At 40.1% G+C, this 24,633-nt stretch overlaps 1 protein-coding gene across 1 annotated transcript in view; it reads right to left on the reverse strand.

The window, feature by feature from the left end:
* The window catches only part of SALL3 (spalt like transcription factor 3), a 24,089-nt gene extending 10,938 nt beyond the window's left edge, over positions 1-13,151 (reverse strand). Inside the window, exon 1 of the mRNA XM_032772632.2 lies at positions 11,725-13,151. Within this exon, the coding sequence (XP_032628523.1) occupies positions 11,725-11,803 (79 nt within the window). The 5' untranslated portion in view covers positions 11,804-13,151. The remainder of the gene's footprint in view (positions 1-11,724) is intronic.
* Between the last annotated feature and the right edge of the window lie 11,482 nt (positions 13,152-24,633).

Below are 24,633 nucleotides of genomic sequence, written 5' to 3' on the forward strand. Positions count from 1 at the left end.
TTTACATTCACATTCTAGTAGCACTTTTCTCTTGAGTCTCTTTGAACAAGACAATTCAAACAAATCTTTATTTACATTACAGATTTACATTTTTACAGTCTTGGAGCCTGATCCTGTAGTCCTTACTCAGCGTACACTGAGTTCTATCGGAGTGTTGCCTGATTAAGGACTGCAGATTGAGTCCTTTGTGAGCTTTTAATTTATGTAGTTTTTCCAGTGCTCATTTCCAAACACACTGGGAATTTGGGTAATGGTTTTCTCCCCTGTTCTTCTTTTTTTTTTTTGGCAGGGTGGGATCGTTATTAAGAGTGTTTAACCTGCTTATTTCTCTTACTACCATTTTAACTAAATATTGCTTATTTTTTTCCCCAATAGGGAGATCTTCCTCTGAACAAACCTTGCACAACAGATTCCAGTCATTTGTGATGGATACTAGTAATATAACCATTCAAATATGGCAGTTCTCTAATCTAGAATGAACTGCTCAAATATAAACCATGTAATTATTTCAGACAAGGTACAATAATCATCATTAAATCCAAATTCAAAAGTATTCTCATTATTTCAAAACACATTTTTTTCTAAATTAGAGACAGTCTTCTGATTTAGATATGTGAAAACTAAGAAATACAGGTAGATGAGCTTTCAATAGATGCCTAAGCCACTGCACACATTATCATGAGAGATTATCAACATGGATCTATCTCTATAATACATCAGTGCTATAACTAGCCTGTTATGCTAATACACAGCTCAAGAAAAGCAACATCTTACATTTCAAGTGTGCCCCTCAACTTAAAATATGAAATGTAATAAAACACTATAGTTAGACCATTAGAGCCCACTCTTGCTCCCACTGAAGTTGATGGCAAGCATCCCACTGAGTTCCACGGGAATAGGTTTGGGCCCTGAAAGACTGGGGAAAGACTCCACCTTTCAGATTCCCCTCCAATAAAACAACAGGAATATAAATATCCAGAATACTTTTTAAACCATAGAGCCTGGTATATTCATCTTTTTTTTAAAAAAAATAATCATTTTCTACAGTAGTATTTTTTTAAAAACAACGTAGAAATTATCTTTTTAAAATAAACTCTAAAACACGGAAAGAATCCGACCAACATCGCTAATCTAGAAGAGATCATTTCGATATTTTTTATGGATTTTTTTTTAAAAGAATAAAAATACTAACAACCTTCCCATAGCTTCACTTTCTATACTGGCAAGCAAGCAGATGTCATTAATTGTAGGAAACATTAATCTGACATACAGACATTAATTGTACAGCACCTTGTGTGAGTGCTGAGATTCTTTACAGAATTATAGACTATGTACCCAATTCTGCAAGCCCTTACTTGAGTGAGTAACCCTTACTTATGCAAGGCTATTCATGCAAGTAACAGTTTTTAAGATCAGGTCCCACACAGACACTTTGAAAAAGAACTATGTAAGTGAAAGTGGTGAGTTCTAAGTATTCTAAGAAAAAAAAAAGGCAGTCACTGGAACGAAATGTATGCTGATATGTTTTGCACTTACCTTCCTACACCACTTTCAATTTGAATTATTAGTTTAAAAAACAAAACAAAAAAGTGCCATATTGTGCCACTGATTTTTAAACACAACTTCCCATTGATTTCAGGGGGGATTTCTGCTGAAAAGTAGATTGCTCCATGTCACCCATATTTATCAGAAATATTATATTTTGCTGTCTGATAGAATTCAAGCATCACACTTATATGAATAGCTGTATAGGCTAGAGAGAATTCATCTCATCATTTTATCATATTCCAGGTTGTTCAACCTTTTACATCTGTCATAGTTTTAAGCCAAGTGTTTTTTTATATTAGTCTGGACTTGTACTGCTGGTGGAATACTTTAATCATTTATTTTGCATTTGCTTTATGTTTCACAACTTTCCTTTACTCTTCCATATACTAAAATAAAAGTGATTAAATTAATTAAACAATGCAGTATTTTATTATTTTTATTTCTGCTCAAAACAATGATTAGATAATGAAAGTGCTACTACAATGAAGTTTTACGTGGACTTTTTTTTTTTTAGTTAATAGAGTAACTGCTTAATCTTGTAGACATCCTGTACTTGTTACTGAAGCAATAGGAGTTGAATGTGAATTTTGTCTGAGTTCTGACTTCAAGGTTTGAGCCACTAACTTCTCAATCATTTGATTTTTCTCATTAGCAATTCAACAACTAAGAGTTATTGAAGCTGCTAATGGTCAAAGGATGAAAAATAACTTTACAGTCAGGAGGGTTACTGTATGAAAACTGGTAAAAATTTGTAGCCAACACATCCACAAAGACACTTAAGGCCAGATCTTCAGCTAGTGTAAATATCACTGTAGTTGCATTGACTTCAATAGATGGATGCCAATTTGCACCAGCTGAGGGTTGGGCCCTTTGTTTGAATTTTTCTTGTTAATTTATTTGAAAATGTTTTGAGGAACTCATTTTTATCATTGCAGTATCTTGTACTGCTTGTGTGCTCTGTTGGCACTATTTGGGAGGTACAAGGTGTTGATATGAAGAGAATTCTACTTTACTAGTGTCACTAACTATACTCATCAAATGCTGTTCATACTTCAGGCAATGTATCTCTATATGGAATACAATGTTAATCTTTTCTCTTGTAGTCTGAGAGAAACAGAGGGTGGGAACATGACTTAAATGGTACAGTGACTCTTCCAGTTACCATGAGGAAACGTGTAAAGTTAGGAAAAAAACTGGCACAGCTATGAACCCCACGTATAAATACATAGAATTTGTATATCCTATTTCAAGAGTCTTGTATTTTTACAGAAGGACATTCTCTTATATGCTACCGGAAAGCTAACGTTTTTTCAATACCTGTGAGAGAAAAGATAACAAGTGGATGTTTCAGACATACTGAATACCATTTACTGCTATGAAATGGGCTTAAATTAAGTATTTCAGTCTAGTAAGAATAACTCCTAAATACATGCTGTTAGCTAAATGCCATTTTTCTTAGGACGAACAGTTTTACAATGTGAAAGGAGCCAAAACTGTTTCACTCTGTTTCAGCTTGGTTCCTGTTTTGTTTTTATTATTATTATTATTTAAAAAAAAACCACTTCTGGTTTTGCAGATACATTACTTGTAAAGCACCTTTTCAATTATATTAAGTAAGGTTCCTTACAATCTAAAGTAATGTTCTCTGGCAATGCATTGTTTTACTCTACATTTTTGTTCCAGTGGCATCATAAAAGCCTTCAGTTGTGTGCTTCATAATTGTACATACTTTCACAAGAGAATTAGATAAAACAATGAAACACTAATTTTTTAGGATTAGTATTCTTTCAAAAGTTAATGTGTTACTTAAAGTTTTATAATCAAAGAAATATATTGTGAAAGGTCTAAGATATTTGTTAAACAAAATGTTTTCTAAAACTTTTCAGATCACACACAATAGTAATAATAATGGCAATGAAAAAGCTGGAAAATCTCTTATTTGTGAATCAGGTACAGTTACAGAGTATTTAATAACAGAAAATCTTTAATCATTTTAAAAAGTATATGCACTTCTAATGTATAAAGTTAAAACTGCCAACCTTTTTCTGTGAAGGAGCATATGAACTATAAAGAAGTTTCAGCAAAAGAAAAATTACCTTTCCCCCTACCAGTTAAAGATAAAAATGTTCTTAATCACAAAACTAGATGTAGAAATCTCTTGCGTACAAATCTAATCATTATTTCAAACAGCAGGTTTTAGCAGTTTTGTTTGTATCTGTAGCAAAAGATCTTATAAACATGCTTCCCAATTACTAAAGATTGGTGAAATATAAAATTGGACAAATACTTATAATTCATTTTGTCAGAGTAGACAAACATTTTTTCAAGCATAATTTCTATTTGTTGAACATATATAAAAAAACCAAATAATTGTATTTTCTTCCAAAAATATTAACTTTCCCATGAGCTAGCAACTTTACAATTGATTGATTCTTAAGAACAATATTACTACTCTTTCCTTTAACTTTATCTCCTAAAATGTACAAAGCATTTTAAAAGTTTGCTTAAATTGTTAGAAGACATTTATTTTCTTGCAAATTAATTCTTTTTAACTCTTTATGATAGCTTTGAATCCCATAAAGAAAGATGAATTATCACATACTGAGCCCAAGCTGTGAAACAGGAGGAGACAAATAGAGACCCCTACTGTGTTTAACAATGGAGAAGAAATTCCAGGCTCAATAGAAAATTTTTCTGTCCTTTTTCACAGAACACAAAAGCTGTTAATATGGATTTGAACAGTGGAGGGCACTCTTGCTATGCAAAAACTTGTATTGACCTGGCACACTTAATTTGATCTATTCAGTGGCCTAAATCTCAGAATTTGTTAAGTAACAGCCACCTGTGGCACTGTCACTAACCGTCTTCTGTTTAAAACATTTGCAGTTTCTAATTTGTGCAATGAAGCACTAGTTAGCTAAAACACCAGTGCCATTATGTATGCATGCAGATGTGGAAGGGATGCAACATTCACGATTTGTTCTGAATATCTGTGCAAGATATTATATCAAATAATAAGATATTTGTTGTTTCAAGACCATATATAATAAGCTATTCAGTTGGCTGATATCACATTATATATATAAAGTACACATATAATTAAATATACACGAACATGCAAACTTTTTTTGAAACATTATTTTTTTTAAAATTAGGAATCCTTACAGTTTCAAGAGTGATAACTCTAACATAGCCAGTACTGAAACAGAAAGTAGAAAGTCAAATAAGGCTAAAGAATTAAATAAAACACCATAATATCCTTGTTTCAGAAAGTTGATGATTAACTAAGTCTTAAACTACATAAATGTAATTTTAGACTGCCTACCTGCAAAATAAAACAGACCAATGTCTGAACAAACACTGAAAAAATGGCCAGTCTGTGTTTACAGGACCACAAATATGAGAAGCCAATTACGAACCCAATCCTGCAAAGGCTTATGCACAAGAGAAATGAACACACAAACATTTAAGTCAATGAGACTACTTCTGTGAGTAAAAGTTACTCACGTGCACAAGCTTCTGTAGGATCGAAGTCTAAGTAATTCACTGCTTATTATGTAGCTCAGCCATTTTGCTCATTTGCCATTCTCTGTACTGCAGTGTTGTGTTGGATAACTAAAGCTGCATAAAAAGCTAAACAAACCTATTACTGCTAGTCATCTGCAGTTTATGAAACATATTACCACAGAGATATAAAATCATACAATGGAATTACCAAATAGAGCTATTTGGAGGGCTCTCTTGAAATAGTGAACAATAAGGCTGTTTTGATTAATTGAAACAAAAGTGCTGTGGCACCTGCAGGGTTAATTAAGCAGTTCAAGATGCAAGTCTGCACAAAAGGAAACCTTTTTCCTTCTTTAAGAACTGTAAACACTTGTCCTGAACTAGATGGGCATTTGATAAGTTGTACAGCATGTAGCAAACTCACAGGGATCTCTAGTTAACACTCAAATTCAGTGTTAACACTTAACAGAACAGTGGTAAGCCGTGCTGCCAAGGTCAACTGCACAGATGTACTAATTGTATTATAAGCTTGACATCTAGTGGCCACCCCTGGCAGGGCAAACCAGGCAAAGGTTAAATCAGCAAGCCTTGTTAAAGCACTTCTAACTACCCACCCTCAGGGAGAGTCCTTCGGAAGCTTGTTGGCACTCCGTGCAATCCCACCTTTTCACTGAGACCAAACAGACTTTCTATAGTACGCTGGACACTAATGCACAGAAAATACAGAAGGGGTGGTCTTGAACACAAAACTTAACCTGTTTAAGTGGGGATTGAAAAAGACAGGCATACATTGTAAAATATTTAGACATTCTATTGACATTGTCAGAGGTATTATTTATTGGTATATTTTCCAACCCCAGGAGTTTTGATTTTTTTGGAGGGAGGGAGAAGGCACAATATTAACAAAGTCAACACTGAGAAAATTAATACTAATCTTGTGTATAGTAAATTAGAACAAAACGAAAACCTAGAGTCCAGTGTCGTTTTGCTCAGCATTTCAAATCATTATTTTAAAATTTCACAAGTTTGTTTTCTATAATTCATTTATGGTATGATTTTTCTAGCTTTTTCCGATTTCCAGTATCCCCTCCCTTCCAACTCCTCCCCCCCAAACCAAAAACAAACCACACACATCTGTAACAGAACAACACTTAAAAATGACCCTATAGGTACATTATGGTTTAAACCTTGCTCAATTTATTCATGGAAAACTCCTATAAAATTCAGTGGGAGATTTTACCAAGGTAAAGCAAGGAGGATTTTGGCCCTCTACATAGAAATGTACTGTTCAACAAAAATGTACAAAATTATAACTAGATTTAACAATACTTCCTCTGAAAAGTGTATAGTACATTACTGTCAGCTTACAGAAAAATATTCTGGTTTAAGTGTTTCATGTATGCTTTGTTTTGTATAAAATATGTCAGAACTGAACTATTTTAACATCATACCAGACCTGTTTTATTATCAGCAAAACTAACTGACTCACCTCCTGAGTCAATGGAAGGTCTACAGATTATGCTTGTCCCAGCTTGGCAATCAGTCAACAAAGCATATGGGGCGTGGGGTGGGGGGACAAAAACCAAAAAAATGGAGCGAAACAAAAAAAAAGGGGGGGGGAAACCTCCTAAAAATCTTCAAAGACCTAAACTGTTTTTCAGAAGTAGAATTTATGGATGTTTGATTTTTTTTCTTTTTAAAATAAATTCTTATTTAAAAAGAAGCTTGAATACCAGCTTCTCGAATGAAATTTTTTCAAATATTTTAGAAAGTACAAGTTGTCAACATTTACATGTAAACAATTAGTATCCCGCTGATACTTATTGTACAGAAGTCAGTGCAGCACCTTTGAAGATTTCCCAAAGAAAAGAAAATATCCATATGACCACCTCAAGATCAATAGTAAAACTTCTGCGAAATTAGCAGCACAAAATGAAATGTGACCCACTTTTGCCTTCTTTTTCCATTATCTTGCGTACAACAATCCTCGCGTAAATAATTCCTGATGTTAATCCATACATTTTTCCTTTGAAGAGAATCAAAATTATCTACAACTATAAAAGCTACAAAGTTTGTAGATGAATTATGTACAAGAATTCCAAAAGAACTTAAGCAAACAATGTCAATTGTCCTTTCTCAGTAAAGTGACAATTAATTAGCAATACTTCTATTTTACCTTAAGATATTATTTTTAAACTAAGTAAGCAATCTCTGGTGTTGTTGCTTCAAAAAGATTGTTTGCAAAATCATAGGAGTTTCACGTTTACTGATAGGCTACTGTCACCTTTCAAGTTCTAGAGAAAAAAATATTTTGTGTTTCTAAATTATATGATGAAAACTCGGGGGGGTGTTATTGTTTTTTTTATATTTTTAATGCAGATATATTCTTATGCTTGTAGGGTGTATGTTTAATTTATATACACACATATATCTCAAATAGATTTTTTTAAAGAAAATTGATTACTCTACACTGAATTGGTGTAATTATATATGTATAATTTCAAAAGAACTCTATTAGTGCAGCTGGTAGATGTTAAAATATACATAATGTAATTCTAGTTCACCTGCATTCAAAAGATACAGGAATTAGAATGTATTATGCATTTCGCAAATGTAAAAAAACCCAACATTTTAATGTAATTATATCCGGTATTTTTAACAGACATTAGGTTGCAAAGTCATATTCAAAGATTGCCATTACTTCCTTCCTTTAAGGTATTCCTTTCCTCTCAAAATGAACAATAATACATCTGACTCATTAGCTTAGAATGAAAACACAGTCCAAAGCATCAATTGCCATAGTAACTCTTACTAGAACTTTAGAACAGCAACAATGGAATCACTTTTTTAACTTAATAAAAACTTTGTTTAATTAGTCCTACTTTAAAAATGCTAAGCTCATGCTCTTCACTAGTATCATGGATTAATCTGAGTCAAAATGCATGTCATATTTCTCTTTTCTTTAGCAGAATATAATTTTTAATTGCCTGTAATCTGTTGATTTAGGAAAAACAGTACTGCTAGAAATTTAAAACACTAATATCTGAAATATTTTTTTTCTTAGAAAGGAAGAGCATATTGTGTTTGATATCAACAACAGTTTTTCCAATTTTTCTGTGGCTCGTAAAGGATTCCCAACATTTTGTTTCAATATGGCATCCTTAAAATGTTGTGTGAATAAATATCTTTTTGTTCATTATTCTACAATACATCTGGCAAAGCAATCTACCATTACCAGTTGTTTGCCAACATTTCTTTTCCTGTTTACAAAAGGCATATTTTACCTTTCCACATTAAAAAATCATTTTAAATGATTTTCTGAATGAAAATTTGTTGCTTATGACATTGTCAATTATCTTCAGATTTCAAACACTTTCTCATCAGACTGCCCATAGTGAGACTGTTCTGTTGTTAAACTCGGCTGCATTATGCTGTCCTCCAAACTGACTTCAAAAATTATTTACTACAATTCTAAAGCTTCCATTGTAACATCACCACCTAAGTTGACTGGCCTCCATATAACTTTAAATACAGCCTGCTGTTTATCTTCAATTCTGTTTTCCAAACTGTCAGGTTTCCTTTTGCTACTGTTCATTTTTAATTATAAGTAACAAGCCTACAGAACATTCACTTAAAATGCTTCACTTAATGAAAATATAGTTTGATAATGATATTAAATATATGCTTACATTAAATAAATAAGCTTCCTCAACTTAATATTGGGTTATCAATAATTTCTATCACAGAGTGTACATACCTAAAAATGTGTAAAAGTATACGGATAAAATAAAAGCATTATTACTTTGTTTGCTTTAACCCCCCCACACTCCTACTACAAAACTGCAAAATGACTCCTCCTCTGTTCTGTCCTGGACTGAGTATTTTTGGCCTGTTGCAAAATATGTTCAGGAACTGTGGCAATATCTTGATTACAACCGTGAATGGAAATGAAAAGCACTGACTTGAAGGACATGTTTTAATTCTAAGATCTTCTTTGTGCACTTAAATATATTTGACCTTTTAAATTGTTTTAAAAGTAGCAATATTTGTATTTTGTATTATAACGTGCAAATGGTTTACACTATACAAATGTGCACTACATATCCTTCAACTTGTTTACACTACTACATTCACCTTGTTCACATTTCTGAAATGAAAGTGAAAAACCAACAACTCTGCTCCAGCTTTTTTATTGTTAACTACGAGGGGGTTCATTCCATTAATTTAAATATGTTTTCATAAAAGGGGACACAGCACATTTCGATAACAGCCTTCTAAGGCTAAGAAGTATTTACATTGTTGCATTTTAGGGCTGCTGTGAAAGCCGATTTTGAGCTATTCAGGGACCACAATAATAACGCTTTAAAATTCCTCACTGGGTTGCAATGTAGTCCTTTTGATGGAAAGACTGTGTCTTTCTCATTCGGCAGAAATAAATCCATTCATTTGATCATGTAGTCATTGAGGGCAATACAAAACAAACCAAGTGTGAGAAATTCTATGTGATGAAGTAAACAAAACAAAACAAAAAAAAAATATTTCCATGACAAAAAGATTCTTTGTCCTTAATCTACCCACCATATGCAAGCGTTTCTTTTTAGCATATCTCCTGTTCTAATCTCGGGTGACATGTCTACATAGATAAGACTCCCGAAACAAAACAAAACAAAAATAGTTTAAGAATTTTCTTCGATATATTAACTCACCAGAAGTGACATAATGAGGTAATGCAGTGGTCCCCCCCCCCCACTACAGAAATCGAGGCTGAACATTTAAAAGTTTATAAATGAGAAATTCTTAAACCAAGAACTCTCCCAATAGACACTGTTTAATCTTGTTTCCACAATGCCAAATAATTTCAATTTAATTTTTGCACTGTCACTGCTATCCTTAAACTAAAGTAAAATAAAAAGACACCATGTTTTGTTCTTCAGGTGTGACAGGAAGCAGCATTTCCTTGCCTGGCTCTTATTGTCAGTATCCAAAAGGCTTTTCCAGAAGTGGTTCTCAGCCCCTTCTCTTTCCTTCCCTGGAGAGTGGAAACCAACCACTTCTCACCCCCCAAAAATACCTTGGTAAGGAGAAAGAGGTGATGGCAGTCCTGAGTTTGAAGATTTGCCAATCTGACAGATGTTTGAACCTGATGAAGTGGATTGACACTACCCTAAGCTTCTAGGTCGCCAAGTTCTGATACCATAGTCAAAATCCTCCTTAGGCTCCAACTTTCATCCCTTTCCCCACCCCCTCCCCGCATGCAACTTGTAAGAAATTCCAGTTTTGAAGCACAAATAAAGCGGTGTGACTTTTTGCATGTTGTTTTGGGGGAAAAAAGTAACAAGGGAGTCTGGAAATAGTGTCTCACTAGTGGTTTATGCAAGAAATTAAAAAGATAAATTGTATGGAAGAAGGAAAAGAAAACTTTCCAGTGGAAGCCCTGAACCTAACCAAGGAAAAGAGAAGGCTGGAGGACAGCCTTTGGAAATTCTACTTCTAATCCGCACAGTTCATTCTATTTTTTAAAAGACTGAACCCCCATTTTCCAAATGTTATGGGGGTGGGGGGATCACTGCAGCCCCGGGACACTTGTTTACTGGCAGTTTGGGCACTCTGGTGATATTAACCCAGGCATATGTGCCTCAATATATGTACGGGGAGGGGAGATTCATGGCGGATGGATGGGAAAAATAAACCTTCTCCATTCTATGTGGCTGCTGTGAAAGATGATGGTGGCGGCAGTGATCGTTTGTAGTCATTAGGACTAATATCAATCAGAGACGAGCCCAGAGGAACTGAACTGAGATGGGGGGCAAAGATAGCAGGGAGAAAAGGGACCAGAGCGCCCAGGCTCCTCGAGACAAACTCTGCTCCCCCAGCCAGCCAATTCCCCAGCTATGACAACGTCCCCTACACCCTTAAGGGCTGTACCCGCCCCCCCACTCCCCAAAGCCCCCTTCTGCCTGGGGGGAGGAGTCAGAGGTGCAGGAAGGCAAAGCCTTCCCACCTAGAAAGTGGGGGTGGGCGCTTTGGCAATGGGGGCCCCTCAGCAGCCCCGCCGCCTTGATGAGGGCTCTGGGGCGGGGGGTGACCGAGCGCGCTGGCCCGGTTTGTTGGGACTGTGGCTGGAGCCAGGCTGCTCCGAGCCCCCCTGGCGCTGCTGAGCATCCAAGCCAGGCGGAGCTGCCCTGTGCGGCTCTTTCTGCTGCCCCCCGGCAGCTGAGCAGCTCCCAACTTCCCTGCTTAGGGGGAGGAGATGGGGCGGGGAGGAAGGGGGCATTTCTTCGGCTGAAACTACGCCTGGGCGCTCGAGAACGAGCAAATATCCCCAGCTGGGAAGGGGGAGGAGAGCTCGCCTCCCGGGTGCCAACTCCTCTGCCTCGCGCAGCTCCCACAGCCCGGGGCAACTCAGAGGACTCACCCTCCTCCCCCCCGGCCAAGTCCAGCGCTGATGAACTCGCCGCCAGGGCCAGCTGGGCGCTGATGGGAGGGATGGTTTCCTGGTAGGGAAGAAACTTGGCTGAACTGTAACTTTTCCGCTGTGTCTCCCGGAGCGGCTCTAATCCTCATTCTCTACAGCACTGGGAATGAGCCGTGGCCCGTGATGAAAATAAATAAATAACCGCCCCCCCCATCACAGACACACAGCGAGAGACACACGGAGCAGCCCCTTACCGTGCTCAGAAACTACCTCCGCCTGCAGCTCCTCGTCCGACTTGAGATGCTGGGGCTTCGCTTGCTTTCGACGAGACATGCTGCTAACTGCGGCTTCTGGATGCTGCTTTTTGCAGAGGCATCAGCGGGAGGGGGGGTAGCCGGAGGGAGGGGGCTGGAAATAATTGATCGCAAAGAAAAAGTCGAGTACGGGGGGGGGGGCGACAAACTGAGCGAGCGAGCTGGGGGATTAGCTGGGCGGGGTGTGCGCGGTGCTGTGGGGCGTGCGCTGCGAACTGGGGCGGCTGCGCGGATCGCGCATGGGGCTCGGTAATTATGATTGTGAATAATGCATGACGATTAATGGTGCTGGGGGCGAGCGCGGATTGGCCCGGCTCCAGCGGACTCAGGCTGCATATGTAAATGAGGGACGGGGCTCAGCAATTAACCGCTTCCCTCCGCCAAATGGTGCGTCTCCCCGGCACCAGCAGCGCCTCCTGCAAGAGACACCGACCCCAGCAGCAGCCGCGGCGGCTGCAGGGGCAGCCGCAGCACAACACACAGACACACAGCGCGCTGCGGGGCTCTGGTGCGCACACGCTTTACACAACATATGTGCGAGCTTCACTTGGTGGGGAAGGTCATGGTCTTCGTGTTCTTCTCTGCCCCCCCTCCGCTACTTTTGCTCGGCTTTCTTCTGCTCGCTGGGCTTTTTTTTTTTTTTTTTTGCACCACTCGGCGTCGTCTTCTCTCGTGACTCCTCTTTCCCCAGAAGTTGCTCTGGGTGGCATCTGATTTCTGTATGGGCGCTCGTGTGGGCTCGATTTCTGCTTGGTCGGGAGACGAGAAACTTTTGCGGTTGTGCTCCGCTTTCTTCCCCCTTGTCTCTCCTTGGAGCGTCACATTCTTATCTTTTGCTCTTCCTCCGTCCTGCTGCTCTTTTTTCTCCTTCCCCCACCGCGCTGACTTTTGCTCTTTCCTCTTGGGGGAGGGGGAGGGGGCGAGGGGAGGGGGACAAAACCACAAACCCTTGGGCAGTTTTGTCTTTCACCTCTCTCCTTCCTTCTTTGTCTTGCAGCTTCTTTCTCCAAGCAGAGCTTCCCCGTTGCTGGTGGTGCGGCTCACTTCCTGTTGTCCATGGGTAGGAAGTTTTTGCCCCCCTCTTCTCGAGCAGGTTGCGGTGACTTTTTTGGGACACGCTGCCTGGCGTTCGCCCCCCGCCTAAGCTCACTTGTGTGCCCCGTTGGCTACTGGCAATAGTCTCTCGCGCGCGTGGGTGCTGAGCAAGTCTGATCTCCAGCAAAGAAGCTCGATCCAGCCCGGGGTCCTCTCTCTCTCTCTCTCAGGGTTAGGGTTCGCTTGCTGCGCTGCCTGCAGCGGGGTGAGTTGGGTCACCCCCGCCTTCCCCGCACTCCCGCCACAGCTGAGGTCTGCCGGCTCTCCCCCCACTCAATGCCTCCTCTCTGCGTAACAGGAGGAATGTGCAAGCCGAGGTTGCTGCTGGTGCTTTCGGGCAGATAAACTTTCAAGTTTGGGAGCGGTGCGGGTCACACGGCGGCTCCTCCTACTGCTCCAGCTCTCCACCTCCTCCTGCCCCCCACCCCCGTTGCTCAGCAGCCCGATCTGCTCCTAGCCGCCTCCAAGTGCTTCTCTCCCTAGACGCTTTCCCAGCGGTGGCTCGTTGGCTCCCCCCTACACCCCTCTTTTTAAAGAAGAGCGGGCGGGGAAGGGCTGGGTCCCCCCACCCTACCACTCTGCTCAGCAGCGAGCCCCTCACTCCCTTCCCCTGAGGCTGTCCGCTGGCTCGCGTGTTTTGGGGCGAGGGGATGGTCCACGAGGCAAGTGCCCGTGGGAGTTCCCTCTGCCCTGGCTCGCCTCAAGCCCTGGGGAACTGCACTAGACTTCAGCCACAAGTTGCTTTTTTTTGTGGTGGTAGTGGTGGTTGGGGAGGATCTCTGCTGTGGAAAGGGACACAGGCTCAGGCACCTCCCATAGCAGCGACCTACCGCTAGGATGTACCACATAGTTACCGATGGCCCCAGCATCCTCTGCATCATCATCGCACAGTGATCAGGGGACACTCCCTCCAGCCCCAACATTTATTTGTTTGGGGTTTTTTGGCTCTTCTGTCCCCCCTTTTCTTTCCTTTCTGAAATCTCACTTACAGGTCAGCCCCTCGGCACTGCGCCCCATCTCTCTTTTGTTTTGCTCTAGTGGCTCTCAGTTTCTCAGACCCCTTGTTTGGGACCACGAGAGCAACGGCTCACCTGGCACGAAACAGAAGGGAGCTGCGGGCAGGGGGTTAGGGACAGAGGAGACAGAGACTAATACCAGTGAAATGGATTTCCTCCTAATCTCCGTCCTTTTTCGCGCCCACCCCCAGTTGCAGTCCTTGAAATACACTAACCCCGGCTTTTTTGGGAGACTTCTGCGTAAACTTCCCCTGCTGCTAGTTTCTTTTATCTTTTGCACTGAGATATTATCTCTCGGCTTTTGGTTTCTTCGCCACTCTGACGTAGGAAAACAAAATAAATTAAAGGCGCCAGGTTAGGCCAGTCTGGATAGTTTATGGTCACACACGCTTTTAGAGATGTTTGTATTTTGGGTGTTCGTTTTTGTTTTGTTTTGTTTGTTGTTGTTGTTGTTGTTGTTGTTTTTTAAAAAAAACCCTCAACACATCCTAAAAAACTAACCTAGAAAGGGCAAAAAAAATGGCTTTAAATGTTGGGCGTCTGTCTGTTTTCTACGTTCCATTCTTGTGATTTTAAAGGTCGACCCCTTTCCAGCGCCTTCTGCATTTACAAATAAAATACTTCTTGCAGTCTCTAAATTCTAACTCTAACTTTTCCGCGACAGATCCCACTTTGGCGGAAAGTTTGTCACCCGGAGTGTTTCTAAACTAAAATGTCTGTAAACGACATTGAGGACTGAAATCTGATGTGATTTTCCAATATGAAGGGGGAGGGGGGCTTAAGCACTTATTAAACATAATGTATTTCCACCGACAGGAAGGGGACTGTTACACACACCACACACAAATACAGTTTTAGACACACACACACACAATGCAGGCGAAAGCGATCGCTTGCGAGTGTTAAAGGAGCCTTCAGAAAGTGCAATGGTGGACATGTTCTGTTTACATCTTCTCTTTCAGATGGCACAGAGGTAAACTTCTACAGACTTGCTTTAGGTGAAAAAAAGCTCAGCTACCGACTGTGTCTAAAACATTCGCCTGGAATCAGAGATGCTGCACTTTAATCTAGCACAGGCATTCCCCCTCTTCCCCCCGCCCCATTGCAGTAGCAACTGAAATGTGTCAATTTTCATCCCGTCATCTTCGGAAGGGATTTTGTTGTTGCTCAATCAACATTTTCTTCCTAAACTTTAGAATTTGCTATTTCTCAAGGTCTTTTAGCTTCCCCAGTAGCACAATGATGACTTGTATGGGATTTGTATTGCTTACAACCTGTCTAGAAAACAATCCTTCGAGAATGTTATGAGAACGTACTTTGTCTTCTGCTTAAAAAGTGTAATATGCTTTTGCCAGACGTGAGAGAAAACTTTAAATGGAAAATTAAATAATCCAGTCTTTAATATTTAATGAACTACGGAGATCACAAAGGCAAGAAAGGCATAATTACCAGATTTGTATCTCTTGAGATTTACATATTCTAGGGTTACAAGTAGTGACACGTTTTATAGGGCTGGGTTTTTTTTAAAGAAGCTATATATACACTTGAGCAGTGGACAAAGGTGCAGGGCTCTGCGTCGTTTTAAGCCCAGGTTACATTCACGTTTCGTTGAGTGGCAGACGGAAGAGACTCTGGTGAAATGATCACTTTTAACCCACACCTGCCTATGCCCCTCAGATTAGAAAGCGAGTGGTTTGATCGCTACGTTTTGTAAATGACCACATCATAGAGGCGAAACTTTTGTAACTGATTTAGGTGATTTAGGTCAACCCAAACACGTAAAGCGTTCGGAAGGCAAGTCTAAAGTTATCATAAAGTGGTTTCTAATCTCTCGGCCCCCTTCCCCCACTTTCCTTATTAGATGGAAACTTTTTCACGATTCTCTTGTTTAGTCTTTCACGCTAAAGTATGAAAACATATTTACTGAAGTTGGGCTGCAAAAATATGGTCACTTCGGAGGGGAAACTGATTAACACAATCTCCCTTTCTTTTATGCACGTGTGTGTGACAGTAGACTCCAGCACAGAAATATGTAAATATGTGTATAAAATACATGTATTTACAATTATATATGTACGATTACACACTCATATTTTTAACCACATGACTGGCGGGTCTATTAAAATATTTTAATACTGATGAAAAAACAAAAGTTGTTTTTCTCCTCTGTAATTAAATCTAATTTGTTAATTGTCTTTCCCTTTGCAATGCTGTTTTCATCGTAAGAAGCAACACATTATTATTTTGTCTGCTTAATAATATTATTTACCAATTAGTATCGTAGTTTTTACATTAATGGGACGCATAATTAGGTGTTTGCTTTAATTTGTACCATTTATTCAGGAAAAAACGAAGCTTATCTGCAAAAATGATTTCACGAGAAGAGTATACATAGTTCCGTCAGCATGTATATAAATATTTAAGATTTATGTTCATAAACCTATCAAAGAAACCCACATATAGATAAAATGGATCTGACAGTTTGTGCCATCAGTCTATAGCTGGTTATTTTTAAAATTTGCTTCAGCAACTTTATTCAGAAGGGACGTTCAATTATCTGGACTTTATTTTATATTATCTTTTATTCTTTCTTTCAGTATGAAGTCTCTTCTCCCCTCTTTCACCCCAACTTTTGTTTTAGGACCTTGGGGTTAAATCTAGCACTCTTTTGTATGTTTAAAGCTGCAGCAACTGACCGCTAATTCGTTCTCACTTGAGCAAAGATATTACCATACTAATATTATTATTGGTAAGAAGAGGTAATTGATAACACCACCTGCCACTCTGTAGCAATCACGATGATAAATGTTTCCATCAGAGCGAAATCTGTGCTTGGTCTACCACAGCCTAACCCAAACAGCATGTCAAATGTCAATTATAAAGATGTTTCTTTTCTATTACAATTTTTTTGTAGAAAGCAACGAGCTCCGCCGTCAGATTTATAGAACCAGTCCACTGCACAATCGTTCCTAAACGTTTTGCCTTAAACATTTAAGTTATTCCCTTTTATTTAATATCATGCCACTCTTAGATCTAAATAAACATCAATTCATATACACTCAGCCTCATGCTCACACTTAGCAAACCCCAACTACTATAAGTTTTTGTTCTTTAACCTAATAGATGACATTAATTTAACAAACCATTTTTAAGTAGCATGGACATATATAAAGTATATACATATCTATACATTATCACAGCAACATAAGTTCAGTGTGTATGTATATATACACTAGGTAAACACTCACGTTTATACCATGTGTGCATGTATATATAATATACATACGATCTGTATACATTTAGCTATAGGCATATATACAGTAATATACACACCATCTATATATGTACATACGCACATAAACCTAGTTTATATTTACTCATCTGTGTACAAGGCTATATGCCACTTAAAATGACTAGTCAGATCATGATGAATACATTTATAAATAGTATAGGGTATACATTAGTAACTATAAATAGTGCTGTCAGGTATAAAACTTTTATCCCCTTGGCTATAGATATGCGCAGAAGATTATTATTAGCTTGTATTAATAGATGCAGGCCTCAAAAGACGAAATCAGCTATTGATAATTGCAAGAAGTATACAGCAGCTACTGTATCGATCGGCTTGTCCCTTATTCCCCTGGTATGGGAGAGATAAGAAGACACACTCTTTAGTGCAATATAATTTCTTTTGACCTATCTGCTTGCTACAGACTTATGATGAATAGCCAGAGTGGTTAAAGTCCTTTATCACGAAAGTTACCCCTTGATATAATATTGATTCTTTATAACTAGCTCCAAACACAAAAATCAAACTGTCCACTTGACCATCATCATCATCAATATCATCACAAAGGCTCTGGAATAAAGATCAGCACAAGACTGAAAATGCTTTCTATAATCTGCCCACCTAATCTTTATTTGCTGATGATGAAAAGAAAAGGGGGGAGGGTGAAGAGGTGGATGTCATCTGAACAAATAAAAAAAATATTTGGTTAAGAAAAGAACAGTTCAACCTCTTAACAAGAAAACCAAATGTTGATCAAGGAAGTTACAGATCACGCCTCAAGCCCTGTTCTGTTGCAGGAGGGAAATTAAGAACTCAGAAGGCCCGATGTTATATTATACTGTCTGCTGAGCGAACTAGTCTGCGTTAGATGCAGGGAGTTATGTAAGAAACAATCACGGCAGAAATTATACTAAAGTGTATTGCTTGTTTAGAATCAATGCTAACAAGTCGCCTTCCCCACTTTCTTTCCTTTCCCCATTTCTCAAAGAGAAACATAATTTCTTCCCAGATCACCTGGTGTTCCATTTACAAAAAATTAAGGAAGCAAGATAAAGTCGGAAATGAGCTTTTTAGATGACAGATATGAAGTGTTATGTTCAATGCACAGAATCTACAGGATCGGTAGAGATACAAACATGTCAAAGAGAGAGCTTAATCCACGTGTATTTCCCTTGCATTAACGGTATTTCCCGGCTCCTCTGTTCAGACTACCAGCATGCTTTTGCTCAGGGTTGCATTAGCACAATCACCAGTAATTGCAAGAGTGTGTACACTGGGAGAACGAAGACTGGGAAGATGGGAGGTAGGATGTGATTCCCCTTTGGAGCAATCAGGACTGGGAAAGGTTTCATTCCATGCAAACGGTATGTTGATCATATTTAATAGGCTAGTTAGACTCGCATTAAAGCTGAAGTGCCATTTCAAGGCAAGTTTGTGCTTTTCAGACTAGAAGTGTGTGTGTATGAGTGAGAGAGAGACAATGATCAAAACAACTAAGTTTTATTTATTTCGGCCAGCCTCCCCATTTCTTAATGGAGAATTACCTCCTGATTAGAGAGACGGCTGATACCACGGGCAAGCTCTTTAAAATCTCTGATATTCTTTCATGAAAGAGACAACCACATTTCAGAGGCAAAGAAAAGTGGCAATGCCCTGGCTCAACCCGTTTGCGAGATTAAAAATGCAGAAAGTAATTTTTAAAAAAAATGCAAATCTGAGCTAACTGCCGGCTGCAATTTTATATCTGCTCTTATTTTCGACAGGAAAATATGAACTCATTCAATTATTATGGCATACTTCTCTCTCTCTGCGTAACATCAGATTTGCCTTGTCACAAATCCATTCATTCTTTTATCGGAGAAGGGGAAGGAAAGAAAGAAAGGGGAAAAAATCGCAGTGGTCTATGGGGTGGGACGAATTAAAACCCTCCGTCTGGCGCCTGAAATACCCGAACTTGCTCTTTGAAATAATCACTGGTTGAATCCATACCAGATACGTGTGAAACAGCAAAGCAAAAGCACTTGTCCGGTGGTTACCGGGTATTTCCCTGCCTCCTCCTTGTGTATGTTTCACCTCCTGTCTCTCCTTGTGTGTCCCCCTCTCGGAGGTCGTTGCCTCGATGCCTTCCCTAATAGGTATCGCACCCGTATGTTTTCTTCTTTGGACTTGCCGCCCTTAGAGGGGGCTCTCCCTAGGTCTGTAACCCCATTGCATGTTTTCCTTTATACCCACAGTGTGTTATCGCCCCACCCCGCATGTTTATCCCTGGTGCTATATTTTCCCCTGCTGCCTGCCCTTGTACCATCCCCCCGGTCTCTGCACTGCATGTTTCCTTGCGGCTCCGCCTTGTACGTTGCCCCCTGGTCGCTAACTTCGCCCAACTTTGGCAAACTCCGGCTCGCACTCTGTCTCTAGCCCAGGAGCAAACTTCTTCCGAAGGGTCGTTTCTCTCCCCACTGGACCGCTCAGCCCTGAGAGACGCCGCCAGATACCCGTGCTAAACGGGGCGCTTTGGAAACCAGGCAGCCGAGGCAAAAAGGCTAGCGGGGTTTTCTCCCTCTCCCTCCCAGGCGGGCTGGGCAGGGACTCTGGCCCGCCCAGGATGCAAGGGGAGCTGCTGCCTTCTTCCCTCTCACCTCCACCGTTCCCGGGAGCGCTGCGAACTGGCCCGGGATTTGGGGCTCCGCGCTGGAGCTGCGGCTGCTGCCAGCGGCAGCGGCACTAAAAGCAGGGAAGCTCCCACCCGAGGCTGCAGCTCATTAAGGGTCACAGAGATGGCAGCGATTAGACCTGCTGCAGCTTAGACAATGGGAGCCTACAGCAGACGTCTGTGTGTCCAGACAACAGACCCCCCCAAGCAGCCCAGCGTCACCCCTCTGAGGTAGGAGAGGTCAGCGCCCCAACATCCAGGAGGGGAACAACAACAGCGACAACAATGGCTATTATTAAGCTCACATCCCTCGAATGAGTGCAGGGCTTAGTCTGCACGAGGAGCATCTCATAATTATTTATTTTCAAAGCCCTCCCCCCGCACCTACTTCCCACTAAACCGTTACCCACCCGCCCCTCTTAAATAACGTACTGAGCTGACAAAAGAATCTTGTACATATCGATGCCCTTGTCCTTTGAGGCCTCCGGTACCGGCCCTCCTCCAGGACACACACCGCTCTCGAGCCCCCTGAGTGGATCCCTCCGAATCATTGTTCATTGACGTTTTCAGTAGATATTGTTGGAGGATTAAACCAGTCAATCAAAAATATAAGTTATTTGAACCTGTTCTTGGTGGTGACACATCACTTTACATTCATTATAAAAGATGTATTGCAAGTAGGCACAGGGGATAGCTATTCCCAACATTGTAATGCCTGTTGGTCTTGAGATGTAGGTAAAAGTGAGGTTTCTAAGAAGATGCAGCCCCTAATTTATGTTGTTCTTCTGTTTCCCTTGATACAGATGCAGAGCAAGTAGAAGAGGTAGAACTGTGCAAGTCCCTCAGACCTGCTTGTGTGAGAGAGGTACTGCAATGTACTTTGGCACTTGAGCTGCTGGTATGTAGACAAAGCTGATCAAGTGCTGGTGGTCGCTGTTTTTATTCAACAATGCATATCTTTACTATGACCTAATGGTATGTCTGCTATTGAACTTAACAAAGTGCATTCATGCTTCCTTTGGCAGGTCTAGGTGTAAGAGTTGATGACTAACAAAAGGAATATAGATTGGAATCAATTTGCCTTATCTGGTAACAAAAATAACATTGTGTCAGCAGTGTGAACATCCTATCATCAAATGACACAATATAATTTGATTAGTTGAATAAATAATCAGGTATTTCTAGAGATATAGGTCACCTACTTGCAAATTAGATTACTCTGCTTAGTTACAGGCAGCACCTCATTAAGAAATAGCTTCTCCCACTTCCTATTCTTGCTTTTTGTTAGATAGATGTTGTAATTTCTGGAATTTAAGTGTTTGGAAAAATGCTTACATATTTTACAAACCCTGCTTCATACCCCACAACCGCCACTACCCCTGCAGTGTTAGATCTGGTTAAACTGTGCATGGCTTTTCTGTATGTCTGAGTATTTGAAAGGTTTAAATGATATCCAGTGTCCTTGCCTGGCCTGTGTACAGTTGATTAAATCTTACTTTTGAAAAACTGAAAATCATGAATTGCTCAAGTGATTGTGGCTATCTGGGTTTGACTGTACACCAATATACATACACCTGCATATCTCACTTACAGATGTGAAAAAGGATAATAAGCACTAGGAACATTTAATTTCTGATTAGTTTTGTGAAGTCCAAACAGAGAGACCATCTAACCAGAAGATAAGGATGTTACTCTTTAAATGTTAACCATAGTATCATGTTTTGCAGGAATGGGAGAAAGCTTCCAAGTACAGTCTGAAGCCACTTGAACTTTGTGGGTTAAACTGAATTGAACTTTTTTGCAAAACACCTGTCTGTGAAAAGCAACTCCTTTATATTTTGAGTGGTGTCACTTTTTATGCTGCTCAGTCAATTAGCAGTGCTCATGCAAATTTTCATAACAGGGTACTGAGTTCCCCAGGAAACACCTTCCCAGGAGGTGACCTGAATTAATTCACAGATGTAGCCTGGACTAGTATTTAAATCAGAAATGCAGTGAACCACATATGGAAGCTGAAACTTTGACCTAGCATGTGTAGTAGGTAGTAGATAAAGAAGGCCTGCTAATGAAAAAGAAAGAAGGTTGGAGGGATAGAGAGGGGAGCTGGAGCTACTTGTGCAGAAATAGAAAGGGGTGGGCATCAAAAAGAAGATGGAACAGAGACCATAGGAAGATGAGGCTCTACAGAGGGCAAAGCTGGGTTTCCTGAGGGAAAAAGCAAATTCAAGAAGTGTGCGTATGGAAGAGAATGGTGTTCTGCAAAAGGTTAAATAAAGAAGGTGGAGGCTCTTAAAATGAGAAAGTTAAAAAAGGTTTGGGAGTCAGAACTCTTCTGTCTTGTCACAGGATATTTTTATGAAGCACTGCCTATCTTCTGATGCATCCAAAGTTTGGTGTGCACTTTTCAGAAATGTTTTTCTGCTGTCTGCAAATGCTTCAGGCCATACAGCCAGCACAAATAAATATAAAAGCAAATATATATATATATAATGTATCCTTGAAAAAGCTCTTTTGCTTTTAAAGATCTTTGCTGGTTGACAGTGAGTTAAATAATAATTTTTGAATTTTGAACGGCACATAATGTCGCTATACAATAGCGCACCTTTCCACATGTGTGTCTTCCATTCTTTCACTAATGTCACCTGACAACACTTTCATTCAAGGTAAAACAAAATGGCAGCAGTAGTATTGACTTTCTGTTTTTTTGTCAGTTAAATGTATAAAATGGTGGGCTTTTTCAGACAAAATTGATAAAGCATCACCTTTGGATTGTGAACATTTACTTAAACAGTGCAATAATGCTCTCTCATCCTGTGATTTTGGCCATTATAGCAAAATCTCTGCCATTATTGTTATCAAAATCAATTGATCAGTCAATCATCCTGTCTGCCTCTGTCTGCCTACACAGAGAATGTAGTTGCAGAACAAACCTATTCTCACTCTCTTTTGTGAGGATAAAGGTACGGTTTGACTTCTCAGTTTGGAATATGTCCTCTGCTCGTACTATCTGTAGCTATCTATATATTCAGTGTGTGTGTACCTATTTATATACATAGCTATACACATATTACAAATATTTATATATAATCTCCCTGTAACATGACAGAGAGAAAGAATGCATGTGACATTTCTCTCTCACATACACACACACGCAGCTCGATTTCAAATGACCATTCAAACATGCATCATTTCTTTATGCAAAATCAATCAGTCTAAGAATTAGAGAGACTGGTTGCAGCCTCTGCCCATAAAAGTAGCTGTGCTATATTTTTCTCCCAAAGGTGCAATAGGGGATCTGTGGTTGAATAGAAGGGGGGTGGTTGGGTGATTTTAACCCAACACATGCTTCCCCCCGTCCCCCAAAGAAATCAAATGCAGCTGTACCAGATTTCATGTGCACAATTTCCAAATGCAAAATCCAGCCCTCAGAGATAGTGGGCCAGATTCTGGAATCAGAACTCTTAGATGTGAGTCTGTTCCACTATATGGATCTGTGATACATTTCCAGCCACTTACATGAATAACAGGAACATTCACAATTATGTTAGATAGGATTAACAAAAATGATAAGGGATGTAAACACACATGCTTCACATCAGAGACTAATCACCTGATGTTAGGAAGAAATTTCACCTATAAATATCCTTAGTGGAGTTTCTTGTATTTCTCTGAAGCATCTGATACTGGCCAGTGTCACAGACAGGACACCAAACTAGACAGGCTACTGTCCTGATCCAGTGGGACAATGTATATGTTCATCTTTGTTCTCTGGAGGAGTGTGGATTACATCTATACAGGTTTTCCTCTATGGCAACCTAAGATCAATACTATTTTAATGTAGTAACTTATCTGAGTACAACTCAATGCAAATTATTGCTTTAGAAATATTCTTCATTTTATTTAGTTGTTCAGGAGACTACTTGGGGGTGGGGAACAAAACTGTGCTGTGAAAGGGAGGATGGCTTTTGTGGTTAAGGCACTATCCTGAGAATGTGGGGGAGGAGGAAGGCTATAGCTTCCTTTCCCTCTGTGCTACAGACTCCATATGGGGCAAGTCACTTAAGTCTTCGGTGTCCCATGCTCCACATTTGTAAAATGGAAATGAATTCATTAATGTTTACTGTGACATGCTACGATACTACAACTGTGGGGACCATAGAAAAGCCAATAAATAATGATTGGAAATTACTTACATAATTTCTGAGCATGGACTGCAGCATTTTGTGAACTCAGGCATGCCTGTCAGTGAAGTGAAAGCTAGGCCATGCTGTTTTATTCATAGAGCCAGACCACAGCCTGTGTGTGGTATATCACAGCCAAAGACCCAGTTTGTGGTGGGTATTTTGTCAAGAGGCATGCTGCATGCCACAAAGTGCTGTAAGCCTCCTTGCAAGATGTTGTAATGCATGCGACGTGTGTAAGGTTGTGGAGTTGTGAGTGTTTTTGAGATCCACGTAATTGTAACAGTCACAAGCAAGATAGGAGAGACGGTAGCAGATAGATGTACTTTGTTCCCTATTTTATGTTAGTTGAGCTGTCTGGACGCTGCTGTTTCAGAGACAGATTTTGTATTTGCCACGTGATGCTAGTATCAGTTATCAGGCAAGACTGTGTGCAATTGATGCTCTATAAATACCTACTGGATATAGCTATGTAATGGACAGTAAATAAATGGACCAGGTGGAAAAAACTCTTGAAAGAGGCAGTGGGAGAGGAACATTGCATGAGATTCCTTTGCAGAATTTTCGCACCATCATTCTGCCAGGGGCTTTTGGGTTTGCACGTGCAAGGGGCTCAGA

This window comes from Chelonoidis abingdonii, chromosome 2 (genome assembly GCF_003597395.2).
Source record: "Chelonoidis abingdonii isolate Lonesome George chromosome 2, CheloAbing_2.0, whole genome shotgun sequence".
Classification (NCBI taxonomy): Eukaryota; Metazoa; Chordata; order Testudines; family Testudinidae; genus Chelonoidis; species Chelonoidis abingdonii.